We start from the raw sequence: 25,212 nt of genomic DNA on the forward strand, positions 1-25,212 counted from the left end.
ATCAGCCAAGTCTTAAAAGGACACTCAAGTCAAAATAAACTTGTTTGATTCAGAAAGAGCAGCAGCAGTAATCCTACTGAGCATGTGCACAAGCTAACAGGGTATACTATACTAGTGAGTGATTGGCTGATGTCTGTCACATGACAAGGGGGCCGGAAAATTGGAGAACATTTTTTATTTGTCAGAAAAAAAACTACTGCTTATATGAAATTCAGAGTAGGTGTTAAATCAGTATTTTTATTATGCACTTGTTTATTATGCAATTCTACTACACTGAGTGGTCCTTTAACATGTTTTTTATAATTTACATCCATTTTACTACAGTTATATTTTTTAATAGCCAAACACCAGCCACCATTTGCCTTTTTTGCAGTAGCATATGTGGTCTTTAGTCGGCAGACAACAAGACTAGTCACAGTCATAAAGTTAGTATACAATGCATTTATTTACAGCTGCTATCAGTTAAAGACAGTTAGGGACAGTTGTGTAGCAGGGTTAGCCTTGAGAGGTCAGCAGGTGGATTTCAATTTCTGAATATTAGAAATGACTCAATTTGCAGAGCTAAATTACACAAAACGGGGTCAAAATAAATAATGAAAATATATTGCACAGTAGTTTCATTATGCCTAACTAAACATTTTATCTAAAAATCTCAAGGTGTTTACTGACCCTGTAAGCAGAGTATGACAGCGAGCAGTGCACTTTTACACTACAATATCCCTTTAATTAATGTTTACTGCCTTTAATACATTGTAGAAAGGATTAAATATATATATAAAAAAGCTAAAAATTAAAACACTAACTGTAAACCATCTGCTGTACAGAATTTATTACCATAATGAGTAAATCATAACTCCCCAAGTGGGAAGGTGTGAATGATTAATTTGTCTCTAGAAAAAAACTGTCTATTAAAGGGACATTAAAGACATTTTTATACATGTAAATCAGGGGTGTCAAACTCATTTGCGTAGCGGGCCATTTTCCATACAAGTACAACTCACGTGGGCCGTACACTACCTACATATCTTGTCATTGCTAAACAAAGCAGTGGCATTTGCTATAACAGTATACACTTCAAAAGATTGTGTTCTGTAACTCCTAATTAACTTACTCTGGCTCAATAAAAAGCACTCTAATGCTTTTAAGAAGGTGACGCACACGCACACTATCGGGTTGCTCTCCCACAGAGTCTGTGCTATTTTTTCTATAGCAGCCCTGTTCAGGGCACACTCACAGTTTAGCATACGCATGTGCATAGTATAACATTTCTTCTGCATTATAAATGGTGGATCACAGTGCTGTCGGCATAGGACCAACTGTTTAAATAGTCATAGACATATACCTGTTGTATATAATATAAAATAAATACATATAAAATATATATTTATTAAATATAAAGTATGGGATTTTAGTTAAAGAGAAAATTATGGAAAGGAATAGACAAAAATGATGCGTGAAATTAGTGCTGCCATAGTAAAGAATACCTATATAAATGTGTCAAATAAATCATTATGAACTTATATGTGTTTGTATTTGCCTTTTTCTTTTTAATAACAATATTACTCGTTAAAGACTGAGGGGTTTTAAAGTATGCGCATCCCTAACAGTAAGTGCACTCGCTCTTTAAGTAATAAGCATATTATAATTATTATTTTTCATGGAGGGTGGTGTGGGCCACACAAAATTAGGTTAAGGGCCGCATGAGGCCCGCGGGCCGCCAGTTTGACACCCCTGATGTAAATATATCAGCAATTAAGTGCTGCATACAAAACTGTCATTTCATTAGCATCATTTCCATTGTTTTGCGGCCCAAGGACATATATAAATGAGCACCTATGCGGATCATGCAATTACTTTGTAGCATTTTACAGGGTCAGTAATGGAAAACCCCCTCTCTGGGAGAAGTAGCGAAAAAGGACTTTTTTTTTTTTACAATAAAAGTAAACAAAGTAAAGTACATTGCAGATTTTAACAGCGCATAATGAAACATTTCATGGAAAACGTCATTTTGAATTTAATGTCCCTTATAAACCTCAGCCCTCATTTTTGAAAATATATTTCCAGCATGCCTGATTTTAGCTACTCTAGTATGCTAAGGGTTAACAGTTGCCCTTCCTCCTCACATCATCCTATTTACATAAAAACAGAAGGAAGCGGTGAGCAGAGAGGAAGAAGTGCCAGCCAATTTGTTAGAAGGGAGACTGACAGAACTCCGCACCGCATGGCAGTTCCCCTCTTCTCGACCAGAGCCCTGCTGATTAACCCTTTAGGGGCCAGTTACTCCGGCTTGTCATAACCCCCCTCCTTCTGCATCATAGAGGTAATTATGTAAATGGCCGCCTGCTGCAGGTCAGGCAGAAAGATAAATCAGACACACAAAGCATGCCAGCTGCTTTGCACCCAGCCCTGAACCCCCACACAGATCAAGAACAGTAAACCCACCCCGGGCTGCCTACATTTGTCAGAGGACCTGCTCATATTCTGTTTCCTCAAAGACAACAGAATGCTGTGAATTGCATAGAGAGAGAAAATGAATGGAAAATGTCAGCTCTGTATTCTGTTCGCTTTATTATACAGGCGTGTGTTGTAGTCAGTGCTTTACTAACACACATGCATGAAAGAGGAAAAGTGAAGAGAAAAAAAAAAAAAAAAAAGCAGCAGCAAAAGGGAATTTGTTAATTTAACAAAAAGTCTCTTTTTTTGTTTTTAATTTAAAGTTAAGTTTTGGCATTATAAATCAAACATCCATGATTCCTTCCCTCCCTGCGAGCCTGTACGACTCTGAGCCTCCCCCCTCCCTTCCCCTACCCCAAATAAAAGTTCCATACTGATCCAAGGGGTTAACCCCTAGTAAAGATGCTCTGAGAAGCAAACGGACAAAGCACAGCAAGACAACTGAGGTGGCCACTTCTGGTCAGGGATCTGAGAGCGTCAGAGTGTATATTTGAGTGTTGAGTGCCATTCTGCACACTCATTCACTGCCAGTTATTTCTAGTCCGTCCAAGAGCACCCCAATCTTTGACCATCTCCTTTAGGTTAATCCATGTGTCGGGGCACTTGGCCTATAGCACTATTCATTCCTGGTCAGTCTACCTACCTCCTGAAGTTCAGTCATGCTCTTTCTATGGTCAGTAAGTTTTTCCCGCACCCACCTCCCACCCCAAGTGGGTCAATAAATACATTGATGTATTCATGTCAAATCAGTCTGTCCAGGCACTCTATGGTCAGTAAAGTCTGTTCATTATTCCCTGGGTCAGTCTATGCAATTAATCTTCAGCCTGCCCTTCCACCCCAGAGTCACCCAGTCCATGCCTCTCCCATATCATCCAGTCTGTGCTCCCCCCTCAGATAAGTCTGCTGTGCTCCTCCCTGGCTGCCGGTTCTGTGCAGGCTCCGGTTACAGGTTGCGGTTGACGGGTGTCACGTAATTGCGTGGGAACATGCCTGTCTGTCCATGGCAAGTTCCTTTCCACCAGTTGGGATCAGAGTTGTCCACCACTTGAATGAAGTCTCCTCGTCGGAATCCAAGCTCCCCGTCTTCCTGGGGGTCGAAGTCGAACAAAGCTTGCACATACGTGGGTTGCTGGCAGGAGGAAAATATCAGAAGTCTGAGGTTTGTAATCTTTTATACTCTGTTCACCAACTGTGCCACAGACACAGAAATCTGAACTACACTCACGCAATATACTTTTATAATTGTGATAATGCAGATATGCAAGGCCTGCAACTAATGGCATTTACTGGGATGATACATGACTAAGGGCCTATTGTTGGCCTGAAATGTTGTAATTTATTGGGACCCACAAATGAGAGAAACATAATTTATGCTTACCTGATAAATTTGTTTCTCTTGTAGTGTATCCAGTCCACGGATCATCCATTACTTATGGAATATATTCTCCTTCCCAACAGGAAGCTGCAAGAGTCCACCCACAGCAAAGCTGCTATATAGCTCCTCCCCTAACTGCCATATTCAGTCATTCGACCGAAAACATGCAGAGAAAGGAAAAACCATAGGGTGCAGTGGTGACTGTAGTTCAAATGAAAAAATTACCTGCCTTAAAGTGACAGGGCGGGCCGTGGACTGGATACACTACAAGAGAAACAAATTTATCAGGTAAGCATAAATTATGTTTTCTCTTGTTAAGTGTATCCAGTCCACGGATCATCCATTACTTATGGAATACCAATACCAAAGCTAAAGTACACGGATGATGGGAGGGACAAGGCAGGTACTTAAACGGAAGTTACCACTGCCTGTAAAAAACCCTTTCTCCCAAAAATAGCCTCCGAAGAAGCAAGGTATCAAATTTGTTAAATTTGAAAAGTATGAAGCGCAAACCAAGACTCCGTCTTGTAAATCTGTTCAACAGAAGCCACATTTAAAAAAGGCCCAAGTGAAAACCACAGCTCTAGTAGAATGAGCTGTAATCCCTTCAGGAGGCTGCTGTCCAGCAGTCTCATAAGCTAAATGAATTATGCTTTTTAACCAAAAAGACAGAGAGGCTGCTGAAGTCTTTTGACCTCTCCTCTGTCCAGAATAGACAACAAACAAGGTGAACGTTTGATGAAAACTGTAGTAGCTTGTAAGTAAAACTTTAAAGCACAAACCACGTCCAATATTGTGTAATAGACGTTCCTTCTTTGAGGAAGGATTAGGATACAAGCATGGAACAACTATCTCTTGAGTGATGTACTTGTTAGATACCACCTTAGGAAAAAACCCAGGTTGGTACGCAGGACTACCTTATCCGTACGAAGGACCAGATAAGGAGAATCACATTGTAACACAGATAACTTGGAGACTCTACGAGTCGAGGAATTAGCTACCCAAAAGGAACTTTCCAAGATAAAGATTGATATCTATGGAACAAAAAAGGTTCAAACGGAACTTCTTGAAGAACCTTAAGAATCAGGTTTAAGCTCCATGGCGGAGCAACAGTTTTAAACACAGGCTTGGATCTAACCAAAGCCTGACCAAATGCCTGAACGTCTAGAATACCTGCCAGACGCTTGTGCAAAAAAATAGACAGAGTAAAAATCTGTCCCCTTTTAAGGAATTAGCTGACAACCCTTTTCTCAAAAACATCTTGGAGAAAAGATAATATCCTGGGAATCCAGACTTTACTCCATGAGTAACCCTTGGATTCATAACAATCAGATATTTACACCATATCTATGTTCAATTTTCCTAGAGACAGGCTTTCATGTCTGTATTAAGGTATCAATGACTGACTCGGAGAAGCCATGCTTTGATAACATCAAGCGTTCAGTCTCCAGGCAGTCCATCTCAGATTGATTCTATTTAGATGGTTGAAAGGACCCTGAGGTAGAGGGACCTGTCTCAGAAGCAGAGACCGTGATGGAAAGGATGACATGTCCACCAGATCTGCATACCAGGTCCTGCGTGGCTACGCAGGCGCTGTCAAAAACACCAAAGCCCTCTCCTGCTTGGTCTTGACCTCCGGAGGAAATCCCACTCCCCCGGAAGAAAAGTCTGACGACTTAGAAAATCCACCTCCCAGTTCTCAACACCTGGGATATGGATAGCTGATAGACAAGAGTGAGTCTCTGTCCAGTGAATTATTGTAAGACTTCTAACATCGCTAGGGAACTTCTGTTCCCCCTTGATCGCTGATGTAAGCCACAGTCGTGTATATTGTCCGACTGAGTATGATGTACCTCAGAGTTGCTAACTGAGGCCAAGTCTGAAGAGCATGGAATATCACTCCCAGTTCCAGAATATTTATTAGAAGGAGGGTCTCCTCCTAAGTCCACTATCCCTGAGCCTTTGTCCCATCTGACCTGCGGAAGGTCATACCCTTGGACAGATGGACCCGACATAGTCACCAGAGAAGAGAATCTCTGGTCTCTTGGTCCAGGTTTAACAGGGGGACAAATCTGTGTAATCCCCGTTCCTCTGACTGAGCATGCATAGTTGCAGCGGTCTGAAATGTAGACGTGCAAACGGTACTATGTCCCTTGCCGCTACCATTAAGCCAATTTCATTCATGTACTGAGCCACCGAAGGGCGCGGATGGGATGAAAAAACACGGCAGAAATTTAGAAACTTTGACAACCTGGACTCCGTCAGGTAAATTTTCATTTCTACAGAATCTATCAGAGTCCCTAGGAGGGAAACCCTTGAGATTGGGGATAGAGAACTCTTTCCTTGTTCACTTTCCACCCATGTGATCTCAGAAATGCCAGTACTACGTCCGTATGAGACTGGGCAATTTGGATGTTTGACGCCTGTATCAGGATGTCGTCTAAATAAGGGGCCACTTCTATGCCCCGCGGTCTAAGGACCGCCAAAGCGACCCCAGAACCTCCATAAAGATTCTTGGGGCTGTAGATATCCCAAAGGAAAGAGCTACAAACTGGTAATGCCTGTCTAGAAAGGCAAACCTGAAAAACGATGGTGATCTTTATGCATCACAATGTAAGGATAAGCATCCTTCAAATCCATTGTAGTCCTCTATTGACTCTCCTGGATCATAGTTAAGATGGTACGAATAGTTTCCATCTTAAATGACGGAATTCTGAGGAATTTGTTTAAGATCTTTAGATCCAAAATAGGTCTGAAGGTTCCCTCTCCTTGGGAACCACAAACAGATTTGAGTAAAAACTCTGTCCCTGTTCCTCTCTTGGAACTGGATGGATCTCGTACACAATGTAAGAATGCCTCCTTCTTTATCTGGTTTGCAGATAATTGTGAAAGGCGAAATCTCCCCTTTTTTTGGGGGGGAATCTTTGAAATCCAGAAGATATCTCTGGGATATAAATTCCAATGCCTAGGGATCCTGGGCATCTCTTGCCCACGCCTGGGCGAAGAATGAAAGTCTGCCCCCTATAGGATCCGTTACCGGATAGGGGTCCGTTCCTTCATGCTGCCTTAGAGGCAGCAGCAGGCTCCTTGGCCTGCTTATCTTTGTTCCAGGTCCGATTGTCTCCAGACCGCCTTGGACTGAGCAAAAATTCCCTCTTGTTTTGCCTTAGAGGAAGAGGATGCCACACCTGCCCTGAAGTTTTTAAAAGGTACGAAAATTACTTTTTTTTTTTTTTGCCCTTGATTTAGATCTATCCTGAGGAAGGGCATGACCTTTTCCTCCAGTGATATAAGCAATAATCTCCTTCAAACCAGGCCCGAATAGGGTCTGCCCCTTGAAGGGAAGTTAAGTAGCTTATTTATTAAAGTCACGACAGCTGACCATGATATAAGCCATAGCGCTCTGCGCGCCAGTATAGTAAAAAACAGAATTCTTAGCCGTTAGTCTAGTGAAATGAACAAGGCATCAGAAAACAAAGGAATTGGTTAGCATAAGCTTGTCAAATATATTCATCCAATGGAGTCGCTTAACTGTAAAGCCTCATCAAGAGACTCAACCCAGAACGCCGCAGCAGCAGTGACAGAAGCAATGTATGCAAGGGGCTGCAGGATAAAACCCTGTTGAATAAACATTTTTTATCCATTGGATCTAAAAAGCACAACTGTCCTCGTCAGAGGTAGTGGTACGCTTAGCTAGAGTAGAAACTCTTCTCTCCACCTTAGGAACTGTCTGCCAGAAGTCCTGTGTGGTGGTAACTATTAGAAAACATTCTTCTAAAAAATAGGAGGGGAAGAGAACGGCACACCTGGTCTATCCCATTCCTTATTAAAAATTTTTTAGTAAACCTCTTTAGGTATTGGAAAAACATCAGTACACACCGGCACTGCATATTATTTATCCAGTCTATAGAATTTCTCTGGCCCTGCGATTGTACACATTCATTCAGAGCTGCCAAAGCCTCCCTGAGCAACAAGTGGAGGTTCTCAAGCATAAATTTTAAATGTAGAAATATCAGAATCAGGTTAAATCATCTTCCCTGAGTCAAAAAAAAAATAAAAAATAAAAAAAAAATCACCCACAGACTAAGCATATTGTGAGGTAGTATCATACATGGTTCTTAAAGCGTCTGTATGCTCTGTATCTACCCCCAAAGCTAACTGCTTTCCTTTAATTTCAGGTAGTCTGACTAATACTGCTGCCAGAATATTATTCACCACCTTTGCCATGTCTTGTAAAATAAACGCTATGGGCGCCCTTGATGTATTTGGCGCCATTTGAGCGTGAGTCCCTGAAGCGGGAGTCGAAGGGTCTGACACGTGGGGAGAGTTAGTCGGCATAACTTTCCCCTCGACAGAATCCCCTGGTAAAAGAAACGCTATGGGTGCCCTTGATGTACTTGGCGCCATTTGAGCGTGAGTCCCTAAAGCGGGAGTCAAAAGGTCTGACACGTGGGGAGAGTTAGTCGGCATAACTACCCCCACGACAGAATCCTCTGGTGATAATGTTTTTAAAGACAAAAAATGATCTTTATTGTTTAACATGAAATCAGTACATCTGGTACACATTCTAAGATGGGGTTCCACCATGGCTTTAAAACATAATGAACACAGAGCTTCCTCTATGTCAGACATGTTAGAACAGACTAATAATGAGACTAGTAAGCTTGGAAAACACTTTAAATCAAGTTAACAAGCAAATATATAAAACGTTACTGTGCCTTTAAGAGAAACAAATTTTGTCAAAATTTGAAAAACAGTGAAAAAAAGGCAGTAAAACAAACGAAATTTTTACAGTACATGTAATAAGGTAACAGAGCATTGCACCCACTTGCAAATGGATGATTAACCCCTTAATGCAAAAAACAGATAAAAAAAAAACAAAAACAAAAAAAAACAACATAGACGTTTTTAAAAACAGACACAACAAACTGCCACAGCCAACAGTGGGAAGCTTCAGTTAACTGTTTCTATGCAAAATTTAAGCCAGCCATGTGGAAAAAACTTAGGCCCCAATAAGTTTTATCACCAAACATATGTTAAAAAACGATTAAACATGCCAGCAAACGTTTTAAAACACATTTTTATAAGAGTATGTATCTCTATTAATAAGCCTGATACCAGTCGCTATCGCTGCATTTAAGGCTTTACTTACATTACTTCGGTATCAGCAGTATTTTCTTAGTCAATTCCATTCCTAGAAAAATATTTTACTGCACATACCTTATCTGCAGGAAAACCTGCACGCCATTCCCCCTCTGAAGTACCTCACTCCTCAGAATGTGTGAGAACAGCAAATGGATCTTAGTTACGTCTGATAAGATCATAGAAAAATGCAGGCAGATTCTTCTTCCAAATACTGCCTGAGATAAACAGCACACTCCGGTGCCATTTAAAAATAACAAACTTTTGATTGAAGAATAAACTAAGTAGAAAGCACCACAGACTCTCACGACCTGCTATCTATGTTGAGGCTTGCAAGAGAATGACTGAATATGGCAGTTAGGGGAGGAGCTATATAGCAGCTTTGCTGTGGGTGGACTCTTGCAGCTTCCTGTTGGGAAGGAGAATATATTCCATAAGTAATGGATGATCCGTGGACTGGATACACTTAACAAGAGAAATAAAGGTATTTTAAGAAAAACATAATTTATGCTTACCTGATAAATTCCTTTCTTCTGTTGTGTGATCAGTCCACGGGTCATCATTACTTCTGGGATATTATCTGCTCCCCTACAGGAAGTGCAAGAGGATTCACCCAGCAGAGTTGCTATATAGCTCCTCCCCTCTACGTCACCTCCAGTCATTCGACCAAAGACCAACGAGAAAGGAGAAACCAAGGGTGTAGTGGTGACTGAATTATAATTTAAAAAATATGTACCTGCCTTAAAAAACAGGGCGGGCCGTGGACTGATCACACAACAGAAGAAAGGAATTTATCAGGTAAGCATAAATTATGTTTTCTTCTGTTATGTGTGATCAGTCCACGGGTCATCATTACTTCTGGGATACCAATACCAAAGCAAAAGTACACGGATGACGGGAGGGATAGGCAGGCTCATTATACAGAAGGAACCACTGCCTGAAGAACCTTTCTCCCAAAAATAGCCTCCGAAGAAGCAAAAGTGTCAAATTTGTAAAATTTGGAAAAAGTATGAAGCGAAGACCAAGTTGCAGCCTTGCAAATCTGTTCAACAGAGGCCTCATTCTTAAAGGCCCAAGTGGAAGCCACAGCTCTAGTGGAATGAGCTGTAATTCTTTCAGGAGGCTGCTGTCCAGCAGTCTCATAGGCTAAACGTATTATGCTACGAAGCCAAAAAGAGAGAGAGGTAGCAGAAGCTTTTTGACCTCTCCTCTGTCCAGAATAAACGACAAACAGGGAAGAAGTTTGGCGAAAATCTTTAGTTGCCTGCAAGTAGAACTTGAGGGCACGAACTACATCCAGATTGTGTAGAAGACGTTCCTTCTTTGAAGAAGGATTTGGACACAAGGATGGAACAACAATCTCTTGATTGATATTCCTGTTAGTGACTACCTTAGGTAAGAACCCAGGTTTAGTACGCAGAACTACCTTGTCTGAGTGAAAGATCAGATAAGGAGAATCACAATGTAGGGCTGATAACTCAGAGACTCTTCGAGCCGAGGAAATAGCCATTAAAAATAGAACTTTCCAAGATAACAACTTTATATCAATGGAATGAAGGGGTTCAAACGGAACACCCTGTAAAACGTTAAGAACTAAGTTTAAACTCCATGGCGGAGCAACAGTTTTAAACACAGGCTTGATCCTAGCTAAAGCCTGACAAAAGGCCTGGATGTCTGAATTTTCTGACAGACGCCTGTGTAACAAGATGGACAGAGCTGAGATCTGTCCCTTTAATGAGCTAGCCGATAAACCCTTTTCTAAACCTTCTTGTAGAAAAGACAATATCCTAGGAATCCTAACCTTACTCCAGGAGTAATCTTTGGATTCACACCAGTATAGGTATTTACGCCATATTTTATGGTAAATCTTTCTGGTAACAGGCTTCCTAGCCTGTATCAGGGTATCAATAACCGACTCAGAAAAACCACGTTTTGATAAAATCAAGCGTTCAATTTCCAAGCAGTCAGCTTCAGAGAAGTTAGACTTTGATGTTTGAATGGACCCTGAATCAGAAGGTCCTGTCTTAGAGGTAGAGACCAAGGCGGACAGGATGACATGTCCACTAGATCTGCATACCAAGTCCTGCGCGGCCATGCAGGCGCTATTAGAATCACTGATGCTCTCTCCTGTTTGATTTTGGCAATCAATCGAGGAAGCAGTGGGAAGGGTGGAAACACATAAGCCATCCTGAAGTTCCAAGGTGCTGTCAAAGCATCTATCAGAACCGCTCCCGGATCCCTGGATCTGGATCCGTAGCGAGGAAGTTTGGCGTTCTGGCGAGACGCCATGAGATCTATCTCTGGTTTGCCCCAACGTTGAAGTATTTGGGCAAAGACCTCCGGATGAAGTTCCCACTCCCCCGGATGAAGAGTCTGGCGACTCAAGAAATCCGCCTCCCAGTTCTCCACTCCCGGGATGTGGATTGCTGACAGGTGGCAAGAGTGAGACTCTGCCCAGCGAATTATCTTTGATACTTCTATCATTGCTAGGGAGCTTCTTGTCCCTCCTTGATGGTTGATGTAAGCTACAGTCGTGATGTTGTCCGACTGAAACCTGATGAACCCCCGAGTCTTTAACTGGGGCCAAGCTAGAAGGGCATTGAGAACTGCTCTCAATTCCAGAATGTTTATTGGCAGGAGACTTTCCTCCTGACTCCATTGTCCCTGAGCCTTCAGAGAATTCCAGACAGCGCCCCAACCTAGAAGGCTGGCGTCTGTTGTTACAATTGTCCAGTCCGGCCTGCTGAACGGCATCCCCCTGGACAGATGTGGCCGAGAAAGCCACCATAGAAGAGAGTTTCTGGTCTCTTGATCCAGATTCAGAGTGGGGGACAAATCTGAGTAATCCCCATTCCACTGACTCAGCATGCACAATTGCAGCGGTCTGAGATGTAGGCGTGCAAAGGGAACTATGTCCATTGCTGCTACCATTAAGCCGATCACCTCCATGCATTGAGCTACTGACGGGAGTTGAATGGAATGAAGGACACGGCATGCATGTAGAAGCTTTGTTAATCTGTCTTCTGTCAGATAAATCTTCATTTCTACAGAATCTATAAGAGTCCCCAAGAATGGAACTCTTGTGAGAGGAAAGAGAGAACTCTTCTTTTCGTTCACTTTCCATCCATGCGACCTTAGAAATGCCAGAACTAACTCTGTATGAGACTTGGCAGTTTGAAAGCTTGAAGCTTGTATCAGAATGTCGTCTAGGTACGGAGCTACCGAAATTCCTCGCGGTCTTAGTACCGCCAGAAGGGCACCCAGAACCTTTGTAAAGATTCTTGGAGCCGTAGCCAATCCGAATGGAAGGGCTACAAACTGGTAATGCCTGTTTAAGAAGGCAAACCTTAGATACCGGTAATGATCTTTGTGAATCGGTATGTGAAGGTAAGCATCCTTTAAATCCACTGTGGTCATGTACTGACCCTCTTGGATCATGGGTAAGATTGTCCGAATAGTTTCCATTTTGAACGATGGAACTCTTAGGAATTTGTTTAGGATCTTTAAATCCAAGATTGGCCTGAAAGTTCCCTCTTTTTTGGGAACCACAAACAGGTTTGAGTAAAACCCTTGTCCTTGTTCCGACCGCGGAACCGGATGGATCACTCCCATTAATAATAGATCTTGTACACAGCGTAGAAACGCGTCCTTCTTTATTTGGTTTGTTGACAACCTTGACAGATGAAATCTCCCTCTTGGGGGAGAGAATTTGAAGTCTAGAAGGTATCCCTGAGATATGATCTCTAGCGCCCAGGGATCCTGGACATCTCTTGCCCAAGCCTGGGCGAAGAGAGAGAGTCTGCCCCCCACTAGATCCGGTCCCGGATCGGGGGCCCTCGGTTCATGCTGTCTTTGGGGCAGCAGCAGGTTTACTGGCCTGCTTGCCCTTGTTCCAGGACTGGTTAGGCTTCCAGCCTTGTCTGTAACGAGCAACAGCTCCTCCCTGTTTTGGTGCAGTGGAAGTTGGCGCTGCTCCTGCTTTGAAATTCCGAAAGGGACGAAAATTAGACTGTCTAGCCTTAGCTTTGGCTTTGTCTTGAGGTAGAGCGTGGCCCTTACCTCCTGTAATGTCAGCAATAATTTCTTTCAAACCGGGCCCAAATAAAGTTTGCCCCTTGAAAGGTATATTTAAGTAATTTGGACTTAGAAGTTACATCAGCCGACCAGGATTTTAGCCACAGCGCCCTGCGTGCCTGAATGGCGAATCCTGAATTCTTAGCCGTAAGTTTGGTTAAATGTACTACGGCCTCCGAAATGAATGAATTAGCTAGTTTAAGGACTCTAAGCCTGTCCGTAATGTCGTCCAGCGTAGCTGAACTAAGGTTCTCTTCCAGAGACTCAATCCAAAATGCTGCCGCAGCCGTGATCGGCGCGATGCATGCAAGGGGTTGTAATATAAAACCTTGTTGAACAAACATTTTCTTAAGGTAACCCTCTAATTTTTTATCCATAGGATCTGAAAAGGCACAGCTATCCTCCACCGGGATAGTGGTACGCTTAGCTAAAGTAGAAACTGCTCCCTCCACCTTAGGGACCGTTTGCCATAAGTCCCGTGTGGTGGCGTCTATTGGAAACATCTTTCTAAATATTGGAGGGGGTGAGAACGGCACACCGGGTCTATCCCACTCCTTAGTAACAATTTCAGTTAATCTCTTAGGTATAGGAAAAACGTCAGTACTCGCCGGTACCGCAAAGTATTTATCCAACCTACACATTTTCTCTGGTATTGCAACAGCGTTACAATCGTTGAGAGCTGCTAAAACCTCCCCTAGTAATACACGGAGGTTTTCCAATTTAAATTTAAAATTTGAAATATCTGAATCCAATCTGTTTGGATCAGAACCGTCACCTACAGAATGAAGCTCTCCGTCCTCATGCTCTGCAAGCTGTGACGCAGTATCAGACATGGCCCTAGAATTATCAGCGCACTCTGTTCTCACCCCAGAGTGATCACGCTTGCCTCTTAGTTCTGGTAATTTAGCCAAAACTTCAGTCATAACAGTAGCCATATCTTGTAATGTTATCTGTAATGGCTGCCCAGATGTACTAGGCGCCATAATATCACGCACCTCCCGGGCGGGAGATGCAGGTACTGACACGTGAGGCGAGTTAGTCGGCATAACTCTCCCCTCGCTGTTTGGTGAAATTTGTTCAATTTGTACAGATTGGCTTTTATTTAAGGTAGCATCAATACAGTTAGTACATAAATTTCTATTGGGCTCCACCTTGGCATTGGAACAAATGACACAGGTATCTTCCTCTGAATCAGACATGTTTAACACACTAGCAATAAACATGCAACTCGGTTACAATTTTATTTAATAAAAACGTACTGTGCCTCAAGAAGCACTAAACGATTAAATGACAGTTGAAATAATGAACTGAAAAACAGTTATAGCATCACTCTTAACAAACAACACAACTTTTTAGCAAAGGTTTGTTCCCATTAGTAAAATAACACTAATTAAATTTTAAACATAAAAATTACAGAGCAACGTTTTAAATCACAGTCACTATATAAGTCTCACAGCTCTGCTGAGAGAATCTACCTCCCTTCAAAGAAGTTTGAAGACCCCTGAGTTCTGTTAGAGATGAACCGGATCATGCAGAAAAACTGACTGGAAATTTTTGATGCGCAGCAAAGAGCGCCAAAAACGGCCCCTCCCTCTCACACACAGCAGTGAGAGAGAAACGAAACTGTCATAATTAACACAAGCAAACTGCCAAGTGGAAAAATAATGCCCAAATACTTATTCACTCAGTACCTCATTAATGCAAACGATTCTACATTCCAGCAAAAACGTTTAACATGAAAAATACCTAATAAAAGGTTTAATGTACTTTTACAGAGTAATTCCGGTGAAATACCATCCCCAGAATACTAAAGTGTAGAGTATACATACATGTTCATTATAACGGTATGGCAGGATTTTTTCATCAATTCCATTCAGAAAATAAAAACTGCTACATACCTCAATGCAGATTCAACTGCCCGCTGTCCCCTGATCTGAAGTTTTTACCTCCCTCAGATGGCCGAGAAACAGCAATATGATCTTAACTACTCCGGTTAAAATCATAAGAAAAACTCTGGTAGATTCTTCTTCAAACTCTGCCAGAGAGGTAATAACACGCTCCGGTGCTATTGTAAAATAACAAACTTTTGATTGAAGTTCTAAAAACTAAGTATAATCACCATAGTCCTCTCACACCTCCTATCTAGTCTTTGGGTGCAAGAGAATGACTGGAGGTGACGTAGAGGGGAGGAGCTATATAGCAACTCTGCTGGGTGAATCCTCTTGCACTTCCTGTAGGGGAGCAGATAATATCCCAGAAGTAATGATGACCCGTGGACTGATCACACATAACAGAAGAAATAGTATTTGGTGGCTGGAATAATTTTTTTATTTCATAAATAGGGCATGTACTGGAAAAGTCAGTTTAAAACTGGCCTCATTTTTGTACAGGAAATTTTAATGTTTGCTTTTGTAATATATTAGAAGAATAAATCTTATTTCTGTCAGCAGATCTCACATTCGCTCTCCTGTCCCTTTTGCCCCCTCTATATACCTGTGGCACACTTGTGGCTCTGTCTCCCCCGTGTACCTGTGGCACCTGCTCGATGTCACGCAGGAAGATCTGCTGGTTCCTGGAAACAGACGTAGACCGGTGGTAGTCAACCAGTTCATTCAAAGAGTTGAATTTCACCACCCATAGGAAGTATTTTCCTGCACCGTCTCGCAAGACTTTGAAATGCTGAACATCATTACCAAATCTGCCGAGTATATAAAAGAGAAAAATGTATGATTTAAAGCACACAGACATTTTATTTCATATACCAATAGTATATGTCAGTTGTTAAGCATTGCACTGAAAAAGATTTGTAGTCGAAAAATTTAAAACTCTCAGTGCTTTGCAAATAAAAAGCAGTTCAGGAATAAACCACATAAAACCACTACCAAATGTTCACTTTACCATAGGCAATCAGAAGTCGGAGCACTGCTATAGAAAAGCTTACATAAACTGCAAACCTATCTCAATTAGAAAAGTTGAACACCGTTTTTTTATCAGGGGTGGCAGTGCTGGAAATTACAGGAAAAACAGGCATTGCAGGACGTGCATTACATTTTTTAACTGCACAAGTGGTTAAATGGACAAATCCCCCTGAATTACACAACTTTTTCTGTAGTCAAACTGACAAGCTAGAAAAAAACGTGACAACTTTGAGTATTTTACCACCTTGCTTGCTACAAATGTTTTTGTCCATCCAGACTTACAGTAGTGGAGAACACTTGCCACTGTCATTTTGTTAACAATATTTTTTTGGCATTATCTGATCACCTATGCTGAGGACAATTAGAGACAGATATGTAGCTGAATATGGCTTCTGAAGTCTTTGGCATATGCTTCCAGTTCTCAGAACTGGCAGACCACTCAATTATCAGCGCTAAATTATATGAAAAGGGAGCTAAGTAAACAATGAAAGTATATTGCATAATTAAACATGTTACAATTGTCACTTACTTGACTGATAAAGAGAAGTCCCCCGGCGCACTCTCACTTTCCCGGATCAGAAAGGCACCATCATGCCTTTGTTTGCCGAGCATCTCTTCTGCTTTGGCGCGGGGAATCTTACCAAAAAACCACCTGGGGGAAGTCCCGGACAAAACGTATATATGAGAATGGGAGAAGCAAAAGGAGAAAAAGAATAGGGGCGATAAGAGGAAATGAAGAGGAAGAGAAGGAGAAGCAGACAGCGCTATGTCTAGGATGAAATATGTACTCACGGATGGGGCTTCATCTCAATGTAGTTTTTGGGAATAAATCCGTCTTTGCCATTGAGTTCAGCTTTGTACCAGTTCTGGTCACATTCCTCGTTCAACACCTATGAAAATATGAATGACATTTAGCAATGGTCCACATCTACTTCATAACAAGGTCACTTGCACAGGTAAAGACAGTAAACACATTGTAATTGCAAGACACTGAGATTGTAAGACATAATCAGCCAAGTCTTAAAGGGACATGATACCCAAACGTTGAAGCACTTTAAAGTGGTGCTCACCCAAATAATTATGTAAAAAGGAAGATATTTTACCTCAAATTTTCCTAAGTATTCAAATCCCACTTTAAAGAGACTTTAAGCAGCCAATCAGGATGGTAGTCCCAGGACTTGCACATCTGCCATATGCTGGCACAACCATGTTATTTTCCTATTCAGTTTGAGGAAGTTTACTATGAAACTTCACAAGACTACAGTGAAATCTCAATAGATCAAAGCAATGCATGACCTCAGCCCTGCTGATGCCGATTGTCTTTTTTTTATTTTATTTTTCCACTTTCCAACTTGCAGTTGGACAGCAGATAAAGTATAACTGTTTACAGAGCACTTACTCTGGTGAGCTGAGGAAATAAAATATCTTCCCTTTTTTACATAGAGATTTTCAGGTGATATATACATGTCAGCTCTTTCGTTGTGTTGCATCGTTTTCAAGTGAGTTAGCAAATCACTAATTTGTCCCGTTAACATTTTTACAGCAAATCCTATTTCCGCAAATTATTTTTCAATTGCTAAACTCCACCCACCATTTGCCTTATTTGGAGGAGCCAATCTGAGCTTTAATCCACAGACAACAAGACTAGTCGCTGTCATAAAGTTAGTATAAAATGCGTTGTTTTGCAGTTATCAGTTAAAGCCAATTAGGGACAGATATGTAGAAGATTTAGCCTTGAGAAGTAAGCAGGTCATTTTAAGTTCTGAGTATCAGAAATGTCAAACGTTTCAGAGCTAAATGACATAAAAAGGGGCTAAATAAACCATGAATATATATTGCAAACTAGTTTCATTATGCATAACTAAACATTTTATATAAAAATCTGATGGTGTTTACTGTACCTTAAAGGGATATGAAACCCAATTTTTGTATTTTATCATTCATATAGAGAATACAATTTTTTTTTTTGTAGTTATATTTTTATTGGATGAAAGAAATTATGACAATACATTGTGATACATTTCAGAACAAAATGAGTACATGTAGGCATGTCAAATTGTGCTGTACAAGAGCTTAACATCCTATATTGTATTTTTGAAGGTTATCAAACAACTTATACAACTTACTAAGAAATATAAAACCAAAAGTCGGTCACCACATCTATGCGAACACTGAAGATTCTCATGTCCATCTCGATATAAGAATATAATGATTTATACAATGTCTGTAAGATTTCTAACCGGGCTCTCTCCTCCCATTTGCTATAAATTTGCTCCTAATTTATATATAGTAGTTAATGTGCGTGCATTCGTGTTTCCCAATAGAACTTTACATTGTTAAACATTTCCATATCTTTTCTTATAAAGTAGCCATATTCTTCTAATTGGATTGTATGATTCATTGACCCCTCCCAGGCCTCATATGTGGGGATTTCTTGTGATTTCCATTTAGTAGCTATTAGGGATTTAGCAGAATTTAGAGCTAATTGTATTAATTTCCTACGTATCTTGCATTTGCATTTTGGGAGTAAGTTTAGTAATGCTGTTGTGGGTTGCATTTGATACTCATCGTTTTGATTGCTGACAGATTTAATAAATTCCCCTATCTTAAGCCAGAAAGGTTGCAATTTGGAGCAGGACCACCAGATATGTATCATGGAACCCCTACCTCCACACCCCCTCCAGCACATATCAGAGGCTGTCGGGTATATTGTCTTGATTCTCGCCGGGGTGAGGTACCACCTGGTCAGGATTTTAAAATTTAATTCTAAGGCTCTAGCAGGGGTTGATTACTGAGACATTGTTGTTCGAACAAAGTGGGCTGTCTAGTAAGTCTTTCCTTATCTGGGGAGGTGGTCAGGAAGTGCTGAAGTTGCAGATATTTCAGCCACCTCGAGAAAGCTCCCCCCATTATGTCCCCAAGATCTGTTCTCGGCTTAAGTTTACCGCTAGTTAAAAATTTATATATGGGCGTTGTATAACCTATTTCCCAATCGAGCTGCCTACTAAGTTTTTGTTCTAAGGCTCCATGTAATTCTGCATTAGGTGAAACTGGAGACATTGGGGACCTAAGGGACGATATACTATTTTTACCCGCTATAGTACTATCCCAAATGTCGAATACATGCTGATACAGTGGGTAAGTTTTAATCCAAGCTGGGCGACTCTTTCTTTCTATCCAGCACAGCACCCCGGGAGAAGGGGCCTTCAGAATATGGGAATCCATTGTCACCCAGGCCTTATTGTCCGCATTTCGGTGCCAATCTAATATTTTTTGTAAGCATTTTGCTTTATAATATAATTCAATATTGGGGAGTCCTAGACCTCCACTACTTGTAGGTCTATAGAGAATACAATTTTAAACAACTTTCCAATTTGCTTCTATTAGTTAATTTGCTTACTTCTCGTTATCCTTTGCTAAAAGTTTTATCTAGGCAAGTTCAGGAGCTGCAGAGAACCTAGTTTCTAGTTGCTGATTGGTGACTGCATATATATACCGATTGTCATTGGCTCACCCATTCAGTCAGTTAGAAACCATTAGTGCATTGCTGCTCCTTCAACAAAGCATACCAAGAGAATGAAACAAATTAGAAAATAGAAGTAAATTAGAAAGTTGTTTAAAATTGTATTCTCTATCTGAATCACGAAAGAACATTTTTGGGTTTCATGTCCCTTTAAAGGAACATGTAGGTGAAAACTAAACTTGCATGATTCAGACAGACCCCAAAATTTCAAAATGAGAACTTTACAACTTCCTTGTATTCTCATAATCCCCTATGTTGAAACTTGCCTTTTTTCCATGAGAGTATACTGAGGTAAGCTCAGGAGTGTACATGTGCAAACGTTGTTGTTAACAGTGCGGTCATAAAGTGCTAGACACGTGCACGCTCCTAAGCTTACCTCAGTATTATCTTGAAATAGGTGTTATAAAAAAACAAAAAAAAACAAAGAAAATTTGATAATAAAAGTAAATATGATTTTTTTTAAATTAATTGAATGGTGTATCTAAATCATGAAACTAACTCTAAATTCTATGTCCTTTTTGAAGGGACAGTGTATTGCAAACATTGGTTTCCAATGGCACCAGATGCAAAGTTTAAAATGTAAAATTGGTCCTTTAGGTTTTTGCTTTAATAAATGAAATATGTTTTTGCTCTTTGAACCCCTAACCTATTCAAATGGGCTGTGCTTACAGGGAAAGCAAATCTTCTTTATCTTATTTCTCTCTGCACACACAAAGGATTTCTTATCTCATCAGTGTGAGTATGTGTATATATATATATATATATACATATATATATATATATATATATATGTATATACACACACACGTGCACGTGCACACACATATACATATATATACACACACACATATACACACGTGCACACATATATATATAAATATATATATACACACACACATATACACACACATACATACACATACATATGCACACAAAACCCAATGCTTAGAAAGCAATTAAAATTTTGTTTTCATATCCTTTCTGTATCCAATACTGTAGTACTGACAATTTCAGTATAGGTGGGGGATTCAATGGGCATAATGTATATTTTAAATAACAAAATAAAGGTAAAGGAAAACTATTTAATACACCACCATGTACAACAGATTATTGTTAACAGATTAAGGGAGATTGAATTTTATAGTGACCCTTAAAGATTAAATGGAAGCTCAAGCTTGCTGTACTGAACAAATAGAAGATCTAGTTTAAAAAAAAAACAATGAAGTTTAAAAAAGAAATCAATTAATTCAATATGCTATAATGACAGTCAACATCACTACCCCCCCCAAACACATTTTTTATTAAAGGGACAATGAACCCAAATTTTTTCTTTCGCAATTCAGATAGATCATGCAAATTGAAGCAACTTTCTAATTTACTCCTATTATTTTTTCTTCGTTCTCTTGCCATCTTTATTTGAAAAAGATGACATTAAGATTTTTGTTTGGTTCAGACCCTGGACAGCACTTGTTCATTGGCGGATGAATTTATCCACCAATCAGCAAGAACAACCCAGGTTGTTCACCAAAAATGGGCCGGCATCTAAACTTACATTCTTGCATTTTAAATAAAGATAGCAAGATAATGAAGAAAAATTTGATAATAGGAGTAAATTAGAAAGTTGCTTAAAATATCGTGCTCTATCTGAATCACGAAAGAAAAAATTTGAGTTCATTGTCCCTTTAATGAAGTAGTAATAAATGTTTTTTTCTGTCACTACTCGGGTGCATGGTCAAACCAAGACAAAACACGTCTGATTTTATTTACATTCTTTGTACCAAGAAAATAAATCTGTACAATATTTAAAATCTAAACTCAAAACCAATTCTTGAAAATATGCTAATTAATTTACCCCGATAACCCTTTATTTGCCAAAGGGGCCAGCATTAGAAAACTGTAGCATGTGACGTGAAGAGTTAACATAAAAACTAAATAAAATAATAATAAAAATAAAGATTACAGAGAATCCAGAGACCACTGCAGGCCGGATTCTGTGTAGATTTGATAACAAGATCAGATAAACAAGATTATCTTAAATCGGCCAGTGAGCTAAAAGCTCTTTATCTCAACTAAGTGGATATGAGAGGGGGAGGCAGGGCTGAGCAAAGAGAAATCAATAGATTAGTATTTGTGTGAGCGTGCATACGAAACATATGTGTGTGTGCGCATATTAATATATTTTTTTTTTTCCCTATACACTATATTTTTTTTCGCTATACACTATGGTTTTATCCGCTATACGCTGTTTTTTTCCCTATACACTATGGTTTTTTCCCTATACACTATGGTTTTTCCCCTATACACTATGGTTTTTCCCCTATACACTATGGTTTTTTCGCTATACACTATGGTTTTATCCGCTATACACTATGTTTTTTTACCCTATACACTATGTTTTTTTCCCTATACACTATGGTTTTTCCCCTATACACTATGTTTTTTTACCCCTATACACTATGTTTTTTTCCTATACACTATGGTTTTTTCGCTATACACTATGGTTTATGTTTTTTTTCCCTATACACTATGGTTTATGGCTTTTTCCCCTATACACTATGTTTTTTCCCCCTATACACTATCGTTTTTGCTATACACTATGGTTTTCTCCCTATACGCTATGGTTTTTTCCCTATACACTATGGTTTTTTCCCTATACACTATGGTTTTTTCCCTATACACTATGGGTTTTTTCCCCCTATATACTATGGGTTTTTCCCTATACACTATGGTTTTTTCCCTATACACTATGTTTTTTTCCCTATACACTATGTTTTTTCCCTATACACTATGGTTTTTTCACTATACAATATGGTTTTTTTCCCTATACACTATGGTTTTTTCCCCTATACACTATGGTTTATGTTTTTTTCCCCTATACACTATGGTTTATGGCTTTTTCCCCTATACACTATGGTTTATGGCTTTTTCCCCCTATACACTATGGTTTTTTCCCTATACACTATGGTTTTTGCTATACACTATGGTTTTCTCCCTATACGCTATAGTTTTTTCCCTATACACTATGGTTTTTTCCCTATACACTATGGTTTTTTCCCTATACAATATGGTTTTTTTCCCCTATACACTATGGTTTATGGCTTTTTCCCCTATACACTATGGTTTATGGCTTTTTCCCCCTATACACTATGGTTTTTTCCCTATACACTATGGTTTTTGCTATACACTATGGTTTTCTCCCTATACGCTATAGTTTTTTCCCTATACACTATGGTTTTTTCCCTATACACTATGGTTTTTTCCCTATACAATATGGTTTTTTTCCCCTATACACTATGGTTTTTTTCCCTATACAATATGGTTTTTTTCCCCTATACACTATGGCTTTTTCCCTATACACTATGGGTTTTTTCCCCCTATATACTATGGTTTTCCCCCCTATACACTATGGTTTTTTCCCTATACAATATGGGTTTTTTTCCTTATACACTATGGTTTTTTCCCTATACACTATGGTTTTTTCCCTATACACTATGGTTTTTTCCCCTATACACTATGGTTTTTTCCCTATACACTATGATTTATGCTATACACTATGGTTTTTTCCCTATACACTATGGTTTTTTCCCCCTATACACTATGGGTTTTTTTCCCTATACACTATGGGTTTTTCCCTATACACTATGGTTTTTTTCCCCCTATACACTATGGGTTTTTCCCCTATACACTATGGGTTTTTTCCCCCTATATACTATGGTTTTTCCCCCCTATACACTATGGTTTTTTTCCCTATACAATATGGTTTTTTCCCTATACACTATGGGTTTTTTCCCCTATACACTATGGGTTTTTTCCCCTATACACTATGGGTTTTTTCCCCTATACACTATGGGTTTTTCCCCCCTATACACTATGGGTTTTTCCCTATACACTATGGTTTTTTTTCCCTATACACTATGGATTTTTTCCCCTATACACTATGGATTTTTACCCTATACACTATATTTTTTTTCCTATACACTATGGATTTTTCGCTATACACTTTGGTTTTTTACCCTATACACTATATTTTTTTTCCTATACACTATGGTTTTTTTTCCCCTATACACTATGGTTTTTTTTCCCCTATACACTATGGTTTTTAACCCTATACACTATGGTTTTTAACCCTATACACTATGGTTTTTTCTTATACACTATGGTTTTTCCCCTATACACTATGTTTTTTTTCCTATACACTATGTTTTTTTCCCCCTATACACTATGGTTTTTTTCGCTATACACTATGGTTTTTCCCTATACACTATGGTTTTTTCCCTATACACTATGGTTTTTTTCGCTATAAACTATGGTTTTTCCCCTATACACTATGGTTTTTTCCCTATACAATATGGTTTTTTCCCTATACACTATGCTTTTTTTTGCTATACACTATGGTTTTTTCCCTATACAATATGTTTTTTTCCCTATACACTATGGTTTTTTCCCTATACACTATGGTTTTTTCCCTATACACTATGCTTTTTTTTGCTATACACTATGGTTTTTTCCCTATACACTATGGTTTTTTCCCTATACACTATGGTTTTTTCGCTATACACTATGGTTTTTTCCCTATACAATATGTTTTTTTCCCTATACACTATGGTTTTTTCCCTATACACTATGGTTTTTTCCCTATACAATATGTTTTTTTCCCTATACACTATGGTTTTTTCCCTATACAATATGTTTTTTCCCTATACACTATGGTTTTTTTCCCTATACACTATGGTTTTTTCCCTATACACTATGGTTTTTTCCCTATACACTATGCTTTTTTTTGCTATACACTATGGTTTTTTCCCTATACAATATGTTTTTTTCCCTATACACTATGCTTTTTTTTGCTATACACTATGGTTTTTTTCCCTATACACTATGGTTTTTTCCCTATACACTATGGTTTTTTCCCTATACAATATGTTTTTTCCCTATACACTATGGTTTTTTCCCTATACACTATGGTTTTTTTCCCTATACACTATGGTTTTTTCCTTATACACTATGGTTTTTTCCCTATACACTATGGTTTTTTCCTTATACACTATGGTTTTTTCCTTATACACTATGGTTTTTTCCCTATACACTGTGGTTTTTTTCCCTAAACACTGGTTTTTTCCTTATACACTATGGTTTTTTCCCTATACAATATGTTTTTTTCCCTATACACTATGGTTTTTCTCCCTATACACTATGGTTTTCTCCCTATACACTATGGTTTTTTCCCTATACACTATGGTTTTTTTCCTTATACACTATGGCCTCCTTATTTAATCACTGATTGTACAAAAGCAAATGTCTCGCCTCCCTCGCCTCTGGAAGTGTAATTTTTTCTGCACCTTATTGTTCACAGTTTTAAAATAGCCAATATTTAAAAGGTCACACAACCCTTTCTTTTATAATTCAAAAAGAACATACAAGTTTAAACAACTTTCCAATTTATTTCTAAGTTTGCTTCATTTTCTTGGTATCCTTTGTTGAATAAGCAGCAATGCATTACTGGGAGCTAGCTGAACACAGTGAGTGTGACAATGAGAAGAGGCAAATATGTGCACCCACCAATCATCAGCTAGCTCCCAGTGGTGAATTGCTGCTCCTGAGCCTACCTAGGTATGATTTTCAACAAAGGCTACCAAGAGAACACCACAAATTAGATAACTGAAGTAAACTGAACATTTGTTTAAAATTGTTGCTCTGTCTGAAACATGAAAGGAAATTTTTGGGTT

General features: G+C 39.4%; 1 protein-coding gene across 3 annotated transcripts in view; it reads right to left on the bottom strand.

Moving 5' to 3' along the window:
• Positions 1-217: 217 nt before the first annotated feature.
• GRB2 (growth factor receptor bound protein 2) overlaps positions 218-25,212 on the bottom strand; it is a 157,280-nt gene continuing 132,285 nt past the window's right edge. For 2 of the 3 annotated variants that reach the window (XM_053708973.1, XM_053708967.1), the window contains exons 3-6: positions 16,756-16,853; positions 16,493-16,615; positions 15,539-15,743; positions 218-3,583 (exon numbers count right to left, since the gene is read on the bottom strand). In XM_053708973.1, the coding sequence (XP_053564948.1) occupies positions 3,398-3,583; positions 15,539-15,743; positions 16,493-16,615; positions 16,756-16,853 (612 nt within the window). In that variant the 3' untranslated portion in view covers positions 218-3,397. The remainder of the gene's footprint in view (positions 3,584-15,538; positions 15,744-16,492; positions 16,616-16,755; positions 16,854-25,212) is intronic. The other variant, XM_053708979.1, reaches the window with a different exon arrangement.

This window comes from Bombina bombina, chromosome 1 (genome assembly GCF_027579735.1).
Source record: "Bombina bombina isolate aBomBom1 chromosome 1, aBomBom1.pri, whole genome shotgun sequence".
NCBI lineage: Eukaryota > Metazoa > Chordata > Amphibia > Anura > Bombinatoridae > Bombina > Bombina bombina.